At 38.9% G+C, this 17,560-nt stretch overlaps 1 protein-coding gene and 1 long non-coding RNA gene across 2 annotated transcripts in view; both read right to left on the reverse strand.

Moving 5' to 3' along the window:
* Positions 1-17,560, reverse strand: part of LOC149242941 (uncharacterized) — a 59,904-nt gene that overhangs the window by 12,657 nt on the left and 29,687 nt on the right. The gene's annotated exons all lie outside the window — the stretch shown is intronic.
* Positions 11,111-14,765, reverse strand: LOC149242942 (disease resistance protein RPV1-like). Its single transcript, XM_089461042.1, has 4 exons — positions 14,188-14,765; positions 12,978-14,061; positions 12,514-12,837; positions 11,111-12,421 (listed from the first exon to the last, which is right to left on the reverse strand). The coding sequence occupies exons 1-4, from the start codon at positions 14,733-14,735 to the stop codon at positions 11,111-11,113; spliced, it is 3,267 nt and encodes a 1,088-aa protein (XP_089317168.1). The 5' UTR covers positions 14,736-14,765.

A 17,560-nucleotide genomic window follows, 5' to 3' on the forward strand; every position in this document is an offset into this window, starting at 1 on the left:
CTATTGTTATTGTTGTGCCCTACAATATTATTGTTATGTAGGTTTTGATTGTATTGGGACCACTTAGACTCCTATATATAGAAAGGAGGTATTTTCATTTGTATCATCCAAGAATTGTTCATTTATGTAATGTAAAGGAGGTTGCCCCCTCGAAGAGGCTGAATTCTAAGGCGTGGATCTCTCTTTTCTATCTTTTTGTGAGCTAGTTTCATAACATTTGGTATCAGAGCTTTGGATTCTAGGGTTTCGCTGCTCCAAACAGGTCATCGTGGAATTTTCGCTATAACTTTTTTTCTGTGACGTTTCAGAAGTCGCAAAAAAAAACCCATTTGAGAAGAATTGGTGCTGAACCTTGGGTCCGAATTTCAGATCTTTTTGCGCGATATTTTCGGCGATATGATCTGAGGAAGTTGACCTTTTTGCAGACTCCTGAATTACATTCAAAACAGGTGACCTGGGGAAAATCGTCATAACTCTCTCTCTAAGGATCAGATTGAAATTTCGTAAAATGGTACAGAAAGAGGACGGACTGTAGTTTCTTGTGTGTGTGTTTCAGATTCAAAGGTTGAAACAGTGACTCGTGGCACGTCGTACAAGTTCGCTCTACTGAACCAGTCTAAAAGCAAGTCACTGTGGGAGATTTCACATAACTCTTCCTTGGAGAATCCAATTTGGCTCAGACTTGTGGCATTGGAAAGAGGACGCAGAAGGCTACTACAGGTAGCAATTTCAGAATTGGAGGATCCGAAATTACAGAGATACATCAGATTCAATATCAGGCTTCTATAAAGTGAAAAAAGGTGTGTAGTTTTTTTTTTAATTTTTGTGTAAGCTTGCTTTAACGGAATTCAAAGGGCATAGTAAAACTTTATTATCGGTAACTGATGCCCCGAGGAAAGAAAATGCAAACACCTAGTAAGGAACCTGAAAGCTCTAGCATGACTCATGAAGAAGAGGAAGAAATGCTACATGATATATCAAAATTACAAGAACAAGTGCAACAAATGTCACGCTTACAAAAGCTAACAGAAGCTAAGATAAGTGGCGTGGAATCTAAGGTAAATGGCGTGGAATCTAAGATAAAGGGAATGGAAGCTAAGATGGATGGCATGGAAGCTAAGATTGACGCTAAAATTGATGGCATTAACGCTAAAATTGATGGCATGGATGATAAGATGGATGAATTGAAGAAGTTGCTACAAGAAAGGGTCACTAATGGTGAAAAGGTAGTAAAGGAAACTCATGATGAGAATAAAAGAAATGTTAATCATGATTCCATAGACTCTAATGTTGGATCGAAGACTCACCATGTTCCAAAAATCGATATGAGGAAGTTTGATGGCAAGGATCCCGCCACATGGATATTACAGATGGAGCAATTCTTCGATCTCAATAATGTGCAAAACACACAAAAGGTACGTATGGCAACTTTATATTTGGAACCAAATCAGTTTGTATGGTATCAATGGCTTTGTTCTCGTAAACAATTTATCACTTGGGCAATTTTTACGGAAGAATTGATAGCACATTATGAGGATACAAAAAGCAACACTTTTTTTAGCCAATTGATAAGTCTCAAACAAAAGGGTTCAATAATGGAGCACATTGAGGAGTTCCAAAAATTGAACATAAGGGTAAAAGATATTCCAGAGGAGCATAGGATTGATGTGTTCATAGGGTCTTTAAAGGATAATATCCAACATGATGTGCGCCTTTGGGAACCTGATTCATTAGAGAAGGCATTCAGGTTAGCAAGAAAAATGGAAAGCAAAATTATGGCAACTAGGAAGCATACCATTCACAACTATAAAGATGGAAGTGTTGTTGCCCATAGTCTTCCACAACCTACAAGGTTGACACCACAACAATTGGAAGAAAAAAGAGCAAAAGGGCTTTGTTACAATTGTGATAGCAAATACACAAAAGGTCATAAGTGTGCTGAGAAGAAATTATTCTACATAGATTGTGAAGAGGAAGAAGAAAAGGAGCAAGAAAGGTCAAAAGAAGAGGATATATTCCAGGAACAAAGCCTAGATGAAGAACAAATAAATCCGACCATATCTTGTAATGCATTGGCGGGAATTACCACTCCTCAAACCATCAAGATAGAAGGACAAATCAAGAAGAAAAAGGTAATAGTGTTGATTGATTCAGGAAGCACCCACAATTTTATTCATTGTAGGGTAGCAAAAGAATTGAATTGCTTCCTATATCCAGCACCAGAGTGTCAAGTGATGATTGCAAATGGAGGAACAATAAATTGCTCTGGAAAGTGCCATAATATCAAGCTATCCATGGGAGAATATGTATTGACTAGCCCAATGCTTTCCATTCCAATGGGAGGTGCTGATGTTGTACTAGGAGTCCAATGGCTACAATCCTTGGGTACAATAGCTTTTAATTTTCAAGAACTTTTCATGAAATTTTCTGTGGAAGGAAAGGAAGTTGAATTAAGGGGTATTGCAGGGAAACCAGGAAAGATAATCAGCTCTAATGGTATGACAAAGCTTCTAAAAAAGGAGCAAAGGGGTGTAATTGCACAATTATGTTCGCTAGATGTTTCCACATTGGAATCATCTATTTCTCCAGATCTCCAAAAAGTCCTGGACAATCATTCCAAGGTATTTGAGACTCCCAAAGGTCTCCCACCTATGCGTGATCATGATCATGCTATTCATCTGATTCCAGGAAGTGTTCCTCCAAACATCAGGCCGTACAGATATCCCTATGTCCAAAAAAGTGAAATTGAACGTATGGTTGCAGAAATGCTAGAGGCTGGTATAATTCAACCGAGTCAAAGTTCTTTCTCAGCTCCAGTAGTATTGGTGCACAAGAAGGATGGATCATGGCGCATGTGTCCGGATTATAGGGAGCTCAACAAGCTCACTATTAAAGATAAGTTCCCCATTCCTGTCATTGATGAATTACTGGATGAATTGCATGGATCAATTTACTTCACCAAGTTGGATCTTCGTTCAGGATATCATCAAATCAGAATGAAGATTGAAGACATTCCGAAAACGGCATTTAGAACTCATGAGGGTCATTATGAATTTTTGGTCATGCCTTTTGGCCTTACCAATGCACCTTCAACATTTCAAGGTTTGATGAATTCAATTTTCAAACCATTCCTTAGAAAATTTGTGTTAGTATTTTTTGATGATATACTAATCTACAGCAAGTCTTGGAAGGATCATGTTGAACATGTTGACAGGGTGCTACAACTATTGGAGGAGAAACAATTATATGCAAAAAGATCCAAATGTTTCTTTGGAGTCCAGGAGGTGGAATATTTGGGTCATATTGTATCTCATGAAGGAGTTAAGGTAGACCCTAGCAAAATTAAAGCCATTAAGGAATGGAAAATCCCCACATCCATAAAGCATCTGCGAGGATTTCTTGGGTTGACAGGGTATTATCGCAAGTTTGTTAAGAATTATGGGAGAATAGCAGCACCTCTAACAACATTATTGAAGAAAGATGCATTTTCATGGACTCCGGAAGCAACAAAGGCCTTTGAACATCTTAAAGAGGCAATGTGCCAAGCACCGGTCTTAGCTACACCGGACTTCACAAAAACCTTTATTGTGGAATGTGATGCTTCAGGAAATGGAATTGGTGCTGTTCTAATGCAAGATGAAAGACCCATTGCTTTTGAAAGTCGTCCAATCAAGGGAAAGTTTTTAAGAAAAGCTATTTATGAGAAGGAAATGTTGGCAATACTCCATGCACTTAAGAAATGGCGACCCTACCTAATGGGAAGACACTTCAAGGTAAAAACGGATCATGATAGCCTTAAATACTTTTTAGAACAAAGATTATCCTCTGAAGAGCAACAAAAGTGGGTCACAAAGATGTTGGGTTATGACTTTGAAATCATCTACAAAAAAGGGAAGCAAAATGTGGTGGCAGATGCACTCTCAAGAAAGGATGAGGATGTGGAAGCATTGTTGTGCGCCATTTCTATTATCCAACCAGATTGGATAAACGAAGCAAGGGAGGAATGGAAGAATGACGAAGAAGTGTGGGCACTTATTCGAAAGCTACAACAAGATTCGAGTACGTCTGATACATTTAGCTGGCAAAATGATTCGTTATGGTACAAAGATTGCTTATACCTTTGTAAGAATTCCCAGCTAAAACAAAAGATTCTTATGGAATTGCACACTTCTCCCTTAGGAGGGCACTCTAGATTTTTAAAAACTTACCACAGGGTTAAGAAGGAATTTTTTTGGGATGGCCTTAAATCAGATATTAAAAAGTTTGTTGCAGAATGTTTGGTTTGCCAGCAAAATAAAGTTCAAACAATTAAGACGCCGGTCTATTACAACCTTTATCCATTCCAAGCCAACGTTGGGAGGAGGTTTCAATGGATTTTATCATAGGTTTACCCAAGTCTGAGGGAAAGAGTGTCATCATGGTGGTAGTTGACAGACTTACCAAGTATGCACACTTTTGTGCATTATCACATCCATTTAAGGCTAGTACAGTTTCTACTGCATTTATGGAAACAATTCAAAAGCTACATGGAAACCCAAAGATTATTGTAAGTGACAGAGATCCCATTTTCACTGGAAATTTTTGGACAGAATTATTTTCTTGTCTTGGTACTCAGTTAGCTCATAGCTCATCTTATCATCCTCAATCTGATGGGCAAACTGAGATAGTAAACAAATGTTTGGAAGGATATCTTCGTTGCTTTGTATCTGATAAACAGACACAATGGGTCAAATGGTTGCCTCTGGCTGAATGGTGGTATAACACTTCCTTCCATACAGCAACAAAAATGACCCCATTTATGGCACTTTATGGGTATCAACCACCATCCATCACATCATATTTAAGAGAAAATTCTAAGGTTCAGGCAGTGGAACATCACATCGAACATCAACAACAAGTCCTCCAACTCTTAAAGGATAACCTTGTGTTGGCACAGAATAGAATGAAACAACAGGCAGATCAACATCGCAGTGAAAGAAGTTTTGATGTAGGTGATTGGGTATTCCTACGGCTACAACCATATAAGCAAATGTCCCTCAAGCAAGCTAAGAAGGATAATAAATTATCACCAAAGTATTATGGTCCGTACAAGGTGTTGCAAAAGATTGGTACTATGGCATACAAATTGGAGCTTCCTGCAGCTTCTCGATTGCACCCAGTTTTCCATGTTTCATGTTTAAAGAAGGTTATAGGCGACAAGCTCCCAGTTCAAACAATATTGCCAGAACTTGACGAGGAAGGAAAAATTATATTGGAACCGGAAGCAGTTATAGAAACAAGAACTCGACAGCTACGAAATCGATCAATTTCAGAGTACCTTATCAAGTGGAAGAACTTATCCGCTGAAGATTCCACATGGGAGGATGAGAATTTTATGCAGAAGTATCCTGAACTACTCAAGCGTTGAGGACAACACTTTTTTGAAGGAGAGGGGCATGTTGGGTCCCTATAATACTAGTGATTACCCCATTACTATTGTAGTTATACCCCTTATTTATATTGATGTACCCATGTAGTGCCCATATTGTTACTATTGTGCCACATAGAAGCCCACTATTGTTATTGTTGTGCCCTACAATATTATTGTTATGTAGGCTTTGATTGTATTGGGACCACTTAGACTCCTATATATAGAAAGGAGGTATTTTCATTTGTATCATCCAAGAATTGTTCATTTATGTAATGTAAAGGAGGTTGCCCCCTCGAAGAGGCTGAATTCTAAGGCGTGGATCTCTCTTTTCTATCTTTTTGTGAGCTGGTTTCATAACAGAATGAGCTTTCTGATGAAGTGCATGTGTAGTTCAATGTGTTTGCTGCGCTGATGTTGGACTGGATCTTTGCATAATTGAATGGCACTTTGATTATCACACCAAAGTGTAGTCGGATGCTGCTGCTGAAAGCCAAACTCTGACAGGATCTGACGAAGCCACAAGGCTTCCTTACTAGCTTCTACGACACCACGATACTCTGCTTCTGCTGATGAAAGAGAAATGGCACCTTGTTTCTTGCAAGCCCATGTAATAGGTCCTGAACTAAGAGTGAACACATAACCGACAGTAGACTTCTGATCATCAGGGTCACCAGCCCAATCAGAATCAGTGAAACCAACCAATAGAGGAGCTGCTTCGGCACTGTAATGAATCCCAAACTGAACTGTACCTCGAACATAACAAAGTATTCTTTTAGCCGCTTTCCAATGACTTTCACGTGGTTTTTGCATAAACCGAGCAACAAGGCCAACAACAAAGGAAAGGTCAGGACGAGTATGGGTTAGATACAAAAGTTTTCCTACAAGTTGACGGTATAAGGTAGCATCAACTTCAGGAGAAGTACAAGTGACTGAAAGTTTGACTCCAGACTGGAAGGGAGAAGGGGCTGGCTTACAATCTTCCATTTGAAAATGGCGTAGAATATCATAGGCATACTTGGACTGGGAAAGAGAAATACCCTCCTTGGATTGCAAGACTTGAAGACCGAGAAAATAATGTAAGTGTCCTAAGTCTGTCATTTCAAATTTCTTTTTAACGCTGGACTTCACATGGTTTATAAGGTTGGGATCACTATCGGTAAGGATAAGATCATCAACATAAAGAACAAGAATGATAAGGGACTTGCCCACTTTCTTGGTGTAGACAGTATTGTCAGAATGACACATAGAAAAGCCAGATTCTAAAAGAAAGCTATACATTTTGGCATACCAAGCTTGAGGAGCTTGCATGAGACCATAAAGGGATTTCTTAAGCCGACATATAAGGCTGGAGTCTGTTTTTATGAAGCCAATGGGTTGTTCCATGTAGATTTCCCCATGCAAGTCCCCATGCAAGAAGGCAGATTTAACATCCATTTGATGGACTTCCCATTTGAACGAGGCAGCAAGGGAAAGAACAAGGCGGATAGAGTTCATTTTGGCAACAGGGGAGAAGGTTTCAGTGTAGTCAATGCCTTCAACCTGTGAAAAACCTTTAGCAACAAGACGAGCTTTATGTTTATCAACTTTCCCATCTGGTCCATACTTGGTTCTGTAAACCCATTTGCATCTAACAAGTTTTCGTCCCTTCGGTAGAGGAACAAGATCCCATGTATCATTTGCCAATAATGAATGATATTATTCATTCATAGCTGCTTCCCAATCTGGATGGCCTGAAGCTTCTGCAAAGGTGTCAGGATCATAATTTACTGGAGCTTGAGCCAGTAAAGAAGAGGCTCTGTCAAACTGAGAACGTGTTCGTCGCTGATTTGTAGGATCACCAGCAAGATCACCTGCTGCATCTCGAGTAGCACGAACCCATTTTGGAAGCTAAGGCGCTGAAGGAGGATCCTGAGATGGTGGGGGAGGATTGTCATCCTCACTTTCATCATCTGAAGAAGAAATGCTTTCAAAAGTAGAAGAGATAGGGAGAGGTGGCACATCTGCTGGACTAGGCTTGCAGGTCGATATATTTTCATCAAATTTTACATCTCTTCTAATGATAACATTTTTGGACTTAAATGGAATAAGTCTATAGCCTTTGACATCTTCAGAATATCCAACAAAAGTACATTTTTCACTCTTAGGTTCTAAAGCTTTATGCTTTTCATCTGGAATATGGGCCCACGCTTCACTTCCAAAAACACGAAAGTGACTTACATCTGGTTTGATTGAGCTCCATGCTTCTTCTGGAGTGATATTCTTTAAAGCCTTAGTAGGAGTGCGATTTATTATGTAATTTGCACAGTTAATTGCTTATGCTCAAAAACTAAGACCAAGTCCTTTAGATTGTAGCATACAATTAGCCATTTCCTTTAAGGTGCGATTCTTCCTTTCAGCTACACCATTTTGTTGTGGAGTATATGGAACAATATGTTTCATTTGAATTCCATTCTCAGTGCAAAAGTTGATGAATGTGTTTTTAACATATTCTCCGCCATTATCAGATCTTAGCTTAAGAATTTGATGTCCAGATTGTTTTTCAACAAAGGCTTTGAAGACCAAAAATGTGTTAAATATTTCACTCTTGAGTTTTAAGAAGTATACCCAAGTGCGTCTGGAAAAATCATCAATGAAAGTTAAGAAATACTTGCAGCCAGAGAATGAAACAACTGGAAGTGGACCACATAAATCACTATGCACAAGCTGTAAAGGGGCTGAGGTGTGCCAAGAGGCACGTTTTTCAAAACTGTCCCGATGATGTTTTCCGAGTACACATCCGGAACAAACACCATCTTTGCAAGATACCATAGGAAGACCCGTCACCATATTTTCTTTACATAGATGCTGAAGGGAGCGATAGTTTAAGTGACCAAATCGCTCATGCCAAAGTTTGCTCACTTCATCGTTATGAGCAAAAAATACTGAGGGAAGATTTAATGACCCAAAGTTGTGAAACTTATACAACCTTGTAGAATCATCAGCAATTCCAGTAGCTAAAATCTGTTTAGGATCTCTTAGGTCTTTGATTACAACATCATGAGGTGAAAATTCAACGATTTTACCTTCACCTGAATGAGTTATCTGATATACAGATAGAAGGTTGCATGATAAGGTTGGAACGCATAATACATCATTAAATTGACCACTGTCTAGATGAACAGTTCCAGTCCCTACAACATTAAGAGATCTATCATCACCAACATATATATTTTTGGTGTTACAATCATTTAAAGAAGAAAACATGCCTTTGTTTTTGGCCATGTGATAAGAAGCTCCAGAATCAATGAGCCACTCATGAGAATGAGAAGAAGAAGATACATTTAATGCATAACCAGACCGAGATGATTGACAACCACATGCAGAAAGTGCCATTCCTGAAGATGAAGTTGAAGTTGAAGAATGCTCCAAATGGATGTTATGTTTCTTCATCGCTGCTTCCAAGGCTTCCATCTTCTTAAAGCATTTGGATTCTAAGTGGCCATCTCGATTACAAAAGTTGCAATGTCTATCAGTCTTCTTCCATTTGTTTTTATTTGTCTTATCATTTTGTTGAAATGATTTTTCATTTTGAGGCCGAGATTTCTTAGGACCCTTGTTTGGTTTAGGACCATTCTTTTTAGGATATGACTTCTTAGGATTATTTGAATTTGGTTGCTACTGGGCGGCTAATGCTTTCTTAGAAGAGTTTCCAAGATTAAGAAGACCAAGGTGTAAGAGTTTTTCTTGTTCTCTTATTAAAGAATCACAAAAAGAGTCAAGGAAGGGGACTTGTAGTCTGTTCCTTGAGAAATGAAGGCTTCTCTTGTAGAATGGAAGGTGGAAACAAACACAGAGTACGCTGGTCCCAACTTAGTAAGAATGGAATAGATAAGGTTACTATCTTCTTTCTTAACCTTAACACCTTCCAAGAGATATCTAAGGGTCTTAAACTTGGACAAGAAATCTTCAATGCAAGAAAAATTATTAGGGTCCAATGTAAACAACTCATTTTCAAGTTGATGGGCTCTAAGTTCATTTTTAATCCCAAAAACTTTATTGATTTGTTTCATTGCTTCATCAGGAGTATCAAGTTCTGCAATATCGAATCTAAGATCTGGAGAAATAGACATCCCTATCAATCCACGTGCTTGATCTTGCCTATTTTCCCATTTAGCAGCCTTATCTTCATCCTTCGGTTTCTTTTCTTGGCCTGAGGCTATTCTGTAGAGACCTTTACTTCTAAGTAAATCCTCAATGTAAGACAACCATTGGAAGTAATTGGTGTTGTCAAGGATAACTTGGTATTGACTTTCCATTTCAACAGAAACTGAAGCTAAATATGCTGAAACTAAGTGTTCCAATGGATAGATTTCGAACAATTAGGCTGGTTTAAAAAAAACGGCTCTGAAAACGGCTTTCGGATGAAGAAGTTATGGCTTTTTTGAAAAAAAGTTGTTGAAGATGCCGACGAAGTGCGGGAATGTGCGGAAATGAAAAAATCCGCCCCCAAAAAATGGAGACTTGAATCCAAGACCTCTACTCTCATAAATTAGCTTTGTACCAAGTGAGCTATACAAAAAGTTTGAGAGAGAGAGGGGGGGGGGGTTGATGCTTTGGGTTGCGTGCTTACTTTGAGAATGCTTTTTTTCCCTACAAAACAAAAAACACAAAACCCAACACGGACATACAAAAAAAACGAACCTTGTGGCTCGAAGTTAGCTTTAGCCGAAAAACTAAATATTTTCAAAAATGAACCTTGCGGCTCAAAGTTAGCTTTAGCCGGAAACTAAATATTTTCTTCAATGTTTCTGATTTTCCGATATCACACTAAGGCGCAGCGGAAAAGAGCATACGCATGAGAAAAATCCTTCCTTTCTGTTTCTGATTTGCCCAGATTGCACAGAGTCGCAGGGCAAAGAGCATACGCAGAAATGAAAGATACAGATCCTGTAATAAAAAAGCTAAAAAAACCGAAACTGAAATACACAGAGAGAAAAAAACACTGTATACCTCCAGATCTTAAAAATGAGGCAGCTAGGGCTACCGGAAACCTTTTCGCGTGAAACGAGAGGGGTTCCTCACTGGAACAGATGCTCTCAACACAACAGGGCAGTCCTCTCGGCCCGAAAGCAGTCAAAAACAGTAGATCTAGAAAATGGCAGTTGGATGCAGCTCTACTGCTTCAAATTTGGATCACCAACGGACGCAGCCCTCAAATAGCTCTGATACCATGTAGGAATTTACAGGGTAAGTTCCTCAGACAGAACACCAAAGGACACCGCTGACAACCAGATCGCAGATCAATACAACAGTATTTTTGACGTGGTTAAAACCCTCAAAGAAGGAAACAGTCCACGGCCTGAGCCAACGCGGCCACTTCAGGCAATTTATTAATAAAGGAATGAAAATTTACATAAGCTTCTCTCATAGACGGATTACCCTACAAATGACCTTCCATGCGCTTTAAATAGAAATCATGGACCAATCGGGTGTCAAGCCACGGATCAAGTGTCGGTAATACCGAGGAGAGAATGAACCGTCGGATCACTACATATCGTGACCGTCGGATTGTAAGTTAAAAAATGTACATAGTAAAGAAACACACTTTCCCTAACCCTATACTAGACCAAGTTGTACTTAACTATTTCCTATGTGTCGGAATATCCTAACACATTGAAATCATCAGAAACATTACATTCACCATAAATTTAGGGCTTCTTTCTACAACTTTAGGCCTGCCTTCAATCGTTGGCGGAGGTGTTCGAGCTCACCCTCACCCCAACGTAGTTTCGGACAGTCATAAGCATAAAGTCTCGTTAACAACATTAAATGTTTTGCACCGGACAACTCTAGCATCTCATGGCATCCACAAACATTTAGGTCACTGAGCTTCTTGAGCTGTCCCAACCCCGGAATGCTCCTCAGCCTTTTGCATCCAGAAGCATTCAATTTCTCCAAAGATATCAACATCTCAAGATTTGGCAGCTCCTCTAGTCTTACACACCCATTGATGTCCAGATGTTGAAGTTTTGAAAGACCACAAAGCCCTCCTATTTGTGTCAATTTCCTACATTCACTCAAGTTCAGGCGTTGAAGGTTTGGGCAAACACACTCTGGAAAGAATACCTCCGATATTTCTGTATAGGCCAGATGTATCTCCTTGAGCGCAAGCATGCATTTGCCATCGTCATGGAAGGACTCCAATTTATTCAATTCTCTACCCCTTTCTCTTTCTTCTTCAATCTTTTTAAATGGCAGTTCCAGCAACGGACAAATGAACACCTCTAAATATAGAAGATTGTTCATCTTCAGAAGTTCTTGTGGTAAGTGTTCTATCCCACACCTCTTGATATGCAACTTTTCCAACTGAGACAACGGTGGAAAGGGATTGGGCAAGTATTTCAATCTAGGCGCTCCAGCGATAAACAAATTTTTCAAGCTCCTGAGGTTAGACAGCGAAAGAGGAAGCAGCACTTCCAAAGAATCGCTACCTATTGACAGAGCTTCTAAATTGCATAGGTTCCCAATCCAGTTGGGCAATTCTTTAAAGTTCGCTCCCTTCATGTCTAATTCTTTCAAGGACCGTTGATGTTCGATCTGGGGGGGCAATTCTGTCACATTCAAACAGCCTGAGATATTCAAGTATTCCAGGGTTGTAATATTTCCAAGTGTGGCGCTGGAGAGGATCAGCTTGGAGCAACGACACAAATCTAGACTTTTGAGTCGAGTTAAATTGCCAAAAGATTCTGGAAGCATCTGCAAACTGGAGGCCCATCTCAATTTAATGTGCTGGAGGTTTGTTAGCCTTCCAAAAGAATCAGGCAGCGAGATCATTTCGTTGCAGCCCTGTAAGCATAAGTATTTCAAGGAGCGCAGTTCACAAAATTCTTCCGGCAAACTTTTGAGCGAGGCTTTGATGGTAATATTTTCAAGGTACTGGAGCTGTCCTATGGACTTGGGAAAGTTTGAAAATGAAGAGGAGTGGCCTCCAAAGCAGCTCTCGATATGTAGTTCTCGCAACTGAAGAGGAGGCTGCAATGTTTGGCGTTTCAGGTATCAGAAAGACGTAAATGATGATTTTGGCGTACAAATGAAATGAAGTTACAAAAGAAAAATAAGCATACCCGAGATTCCTCCTTCCACAGCGATTTGAAGCTCTGCCCGGCCATTTCTAAAACTCTTAAGTTCTCCATCGGTATCCACTCAGGCACGCAAGAGTATGGACAATTATGCCAACGGAGCCATCTGAGATTTGGTGACCACGTTTTGTCCAATATGGGTTTTAAATAATAACCATCTGCAGTTGCAACAAACTGCAAATTCGAAATGCCACAAAAACGAGAATCATCCCTCGGTCTTTTGCACCGTGGCTTTGGCCCTTGTGAGCACGACGACCAGGTATCAGCGTTACAACCAAGCATCCTAATCCCGCGAACTTCGGTCATTATCTGCTCACATATGAAAAGTATACAATATCACAATTGTAGATCTTTATTTCGAAAAAGCAAAATATATTTCTTGTGAATACAGAAACTTTAAAATTCAAATTTAATCTGAATCCAAGAGTTTGAATGATGGAAGCACTTACACGTGATGATTGCTCCAGCAAATCATCAATGTCCTTCGTCGATTGCTGCCAAAGACGACGGCTCCCTAATCCCTGCGCAATATTTCTTGCCAGGTCACGAAAGTGATCATGCATTCTAATGTTATTTTTCGCGTCCACTTCAAGCAGACACTTGTCCTGTAGATTTTGAATCCCCGTCAAACCCCATATTCTGATGGCACGATCTCTTTCTTCTCCCATGAAAAAGGAAGCAATGTCTAAAAATATATGTTGATCATCTGAACTGAGCTTGTCGTAACTTATTTTAAGACTCTGTTGTATCTCAGTTCCAGGCAGTAGCTTTTCAAGTTCATCCAGTGTCTCTTGCCAGTAAGATTCATTCCGTCCACAAACAAGCGCCCCGAATACTTTGAGCGACAATGGCAATCCATCGCACGATTTTACAAATCGTTTTACCAGATCTTCAAATTCTGGTGATGGAAATCGCTGATTCAAGGCATAGCAACAGAAGAGCTCTTTGGAATGTGATTCACTCAATCCCTTCAGATAATAAATTGAGGACTCTAACACCCCTGAACTTCTGAGGACGTGCTTGTCCCTGGAGGTAACTAAAATCAAGCTCTCAGGGCCAAGGATATCCCTAATTGGCAAAAGTGCATCCAATTGAGATGCATGATCTATATCATCTAGAACTATAAGACCATGAAAAGACGAGAGATACTTCAAAAGTATCCCTAACCCTTCATCAGGATTCCCAATTTTGCAATTTTTTCCAGCTATGAAGGCTTCTAAGAGATTCGTCTGCAAAAGAGTTATAGGATTTTGTCTTACATCAAATAAAAAAGAGGATTTAGTGTAATCTGATCTTCTACGGTTGAACAATTCCTTGGCTAGGGTGGTTTTCCCAACGCCACCCACACCCACAATGCCCACAACCTTGCAGCGCTCCTGATTGGATAGGACCCTCTTTTCAAAATTTTCATATTCAGCAACTTTGAGATCCAACCCAGTTGGATGTTTTGCCACATGCACCAATGGCTTTGGAACCATTTTCAGAACTACTTCCACGACATTGTCCAGTTGCTCAAGTTCGTCGTCCTCGTCCCTGAATTGAGTAAACAAAGCAAGTGAGAAGCGCTTACGAATGTACACTAAGAGAATCTCAACATGGTGGAATCCAACAAATGAAAACTAAGACGGATGTTAAGGGAAACGAGGAGATGCAGCTCACCTAATCTCGCAACCGCTTAAATCGGCAACTGTAGAAAGTGCGCCTCTCCATTTCTGAATATTGTCAGAGCTGTAGCGTGGCTTCTCTTCACCAGTTTTAGGATCAGGTGTAGTTTTCTTTGCAAGGTCTCGCAGGGCATCAGCGTACGCTCCGTCTTTGACATTATAACGGACCACCGAAGGTTGAACCTTGTAAAAAACTGGAAGAATGGCTTTCCCTGACTCTACCATCAGCACAAGTTCATCCAAGCACCACCAAGATTCGGCATACCTTGGTGAAAAGATTGCAATGTGAACAGACGCACCACCGATAGCCTCTATTATCTGGCGAGAAATGTTTTGTCCCTTCTCCATCTCTTCCTTGTCGAAAAAGACTCTCATTAATCCATTGGAAGTAAGGCGTCGGTACAGATATCTGGCGGCCATTTTACCATCCGGACCGCGGTGATTAATAAAGAGATCCCAAGGAGTACAAGAAGTCGAGGCAGAAGAGGAGGCCATGGAAGAGGAAGCAGCAGAACCTTGAGCGGATATAGTTAGATTTGCCATTGATACTGAAATCTGGAAATGTATGATCTGATAAACTGTATAACTAGCAATTGTCCCAAAAGGTACAAAGAGAGGCCGATAGGATTATTAAAAGGAAGAAACCTCTACAGATAGTCAAGCATGTACAAAGCTCGCTAGTGACCAAGGCAATAACCACGATGACCATCCCGTACCAGCACATTTGAAACTAAAACAACAAAACCAAAACCAAACCATTCATATCAATATATTAAGTTTAAAACGCGTTCATACTTAAAACTCAATAGGTTATTGGCAACACACTTTATTTTTTTAAATAAAAAATAAATTACACTGTTTTACATGGTAAATGAAAAGCGGAGAAATTTGTGATTTGCAAATATTAAAACAAACCACTTACATTGCTGGTTGACATTACAACTAAAACATTAACTAATTGTAAGATGCTTTTCCACATTGTAATTTAATATGCTTTTCTATCTTCAACTTTTAAACTCATTATTTATGTATAAAATTGCTGTCCACTTATATCATATATAAAACCACCTTAATTAATGATGATAACCCCTCAAGTGAAGGTCAGATCAACATTATTTACTTAAACCATGAGTGTTGAAAAAGCAGTATTTAAATAGATTATATAAACATTAACCATTCCGCAATATCAACATTATTTTCTTGGATTATGTCAACATTTACCATTGCGTGCATCTCGGTAACTATAACCAGATGGAGATAAGGTAGGCCCCGTAATATTATTTACTTGGTTTATGTCAACATTTACCATTGCGTGTATCTCGGTAACCATAACCAGATGGAAATAAGGTAGGCCCTGTAATTGATAGTGCGATTAGAAAGTCAAATTATAATATTCTTAAACCAATACTTATTGTATTCTTATACGTATATTCAATGTATTTAAACCTCTTAAAATATGCATCCTTGCATTATCATGCTTCTGTGATTAAAATACATCCCTTACATGCAACGGAAAAACCACAATTCCAACATCCATAACCAAAAAAAAAATTGAAGACACCCACTTCTATGTATATACGCTTGCAGGATTCCTAACGGATCAAGGTCTCTCAGTTTAATAGACAAATCCTTATGGGCAGTCATTCAATGATATGAAATCAGGTGACAACTTAACAAAAATTGACTTGTAAATAAAAGTAGTCTGCAGTGAGTATAAATCCTTGAAAAAATATCAAACCTTGTTATCCAGTTCTATTTAATGTACTTAATCCTCATGCCACTCACTGGTGTGGTTTACTATTCATATGAATGTCATATGGCAAACAGTGAGGTGACATGATGCTGATGAATGATAAGGGCAGATAATTACATAAATATGAAACCTAGTTATCCATTTCCATTCAATGTACTTAATCCTCTTGTCCTACCCGCTGGTGTGTCCTTTGATGGTTTACTATGCACATGAATGTCATATGGCAGGTTCAACAATCTCAAGTAAAGTTTATACAGAATTAGTTTGAGAGTCGATTGAATATGGATTTAGTTCATACCGAAATAGATTCATCTAGGTTTAAAGTTAAAGCACAGTTCAACCAACTAATTGAAGATGTGCATCCTTGCATTACCATGTTTAACATATATATCAAACTAATATTCAATGTATTTAAACCTCTTAAAATATGGATCCTTGCATTATCATGCTTCTGTGATTAAAATACATCCCTTACATGCAACGGAAAAACCACAATTCCAACATCCATAACCAAAAAAAAAATTGAAGACACCCACTTCTATGTATATACGCTTGCAGGATTCCTAACGGATCAAGGTCTCTCAGTTTAATAGACAAATCCTTATGGGCAGTCATTCAATGATATGTAAATAAAAGTAGTCTGCAGTGAGTATAAATCCTTGAAAAAATATCAAACCTTGTTATCCAGTTCTATTTAATGTACTTAATCCTCATGCCACTCACTGGTGTGGTTTACTATTCATATGAATGTCATATGGCAAACAGTGAGGTGACATGATGCTGATGAATGATAAGGGCAGATAATTACATAAATATGAAACCTAGTTATCCATTTCCATTCATTGTACTTAATCCTCTTGTCCTACCCGCTGGTGTGTCCTTTGATGGTTTACTATGCACATGAATGTCATATGGCAGGTTCAACAATCTCAAGTAAAGTTTATACAGAATTAGTTTGAGAGTCGATTGAATATGGATTTAGTTCATACCGAAATAGATTCATCTAGGTTTACAGTTAAAGCACAGTTCAACCAACTAATTGAAGATGTGCATCCTTGCATTACCATGTTTAACATATATATCAAACTAACTATTTAAATATACGCATCTATGCATCCTTGCACTATCATGATGAGCATAGACATCAAAGCAGGTTATTTCAGGTTAATAGTTTATGTTCAATGCATTCTATACACTGTCTAGAACCAGATCATACTCTGGAACGAGGTTCTTTCAGGTTATTTGTTTGTGTTCAATGCATTCAATACACTGTGTAGAACCAGATCAGACTGTCCAGAACCAGGTTATTTGTTTATGTTCACTACATTCAATCCACTGTCTAGATCAGTGTTTTACGACTCCGACCAGGACTCCGACTTGGCCGAGGATCGACTCCGACTCCGACTCCGAATCGGTAATGACTCGGCCTAGTCGATTTCAATGACTCGGTCGTTGTAAAAAATACATTAAATATTTATTTTTTTTTATAAAAAAACATAATTTTAAATATTTTAAACATAATTTTAAAGATTTTCATTCATGTTTCCAAACACATAGCATTATAATATAGATGGAAGACAACATATGATCAAAGTAGGCTCATGGAGCTTCAATT

Source organism: Pinus tabuliformis, chromosome 8 (genome assembly GCF_031772625.1).
Source record: "Pinus tabuliformis cultivar Carrire ecotype Pingquan chromosome 8, CPIR1, whole genome shotgun sequence".
NCBI lineage: Eukaryota > Viridiplantae > Streptophyta > Pinopsida > Pinales > Pinaceae > Pinus > Pinus tabuliformis.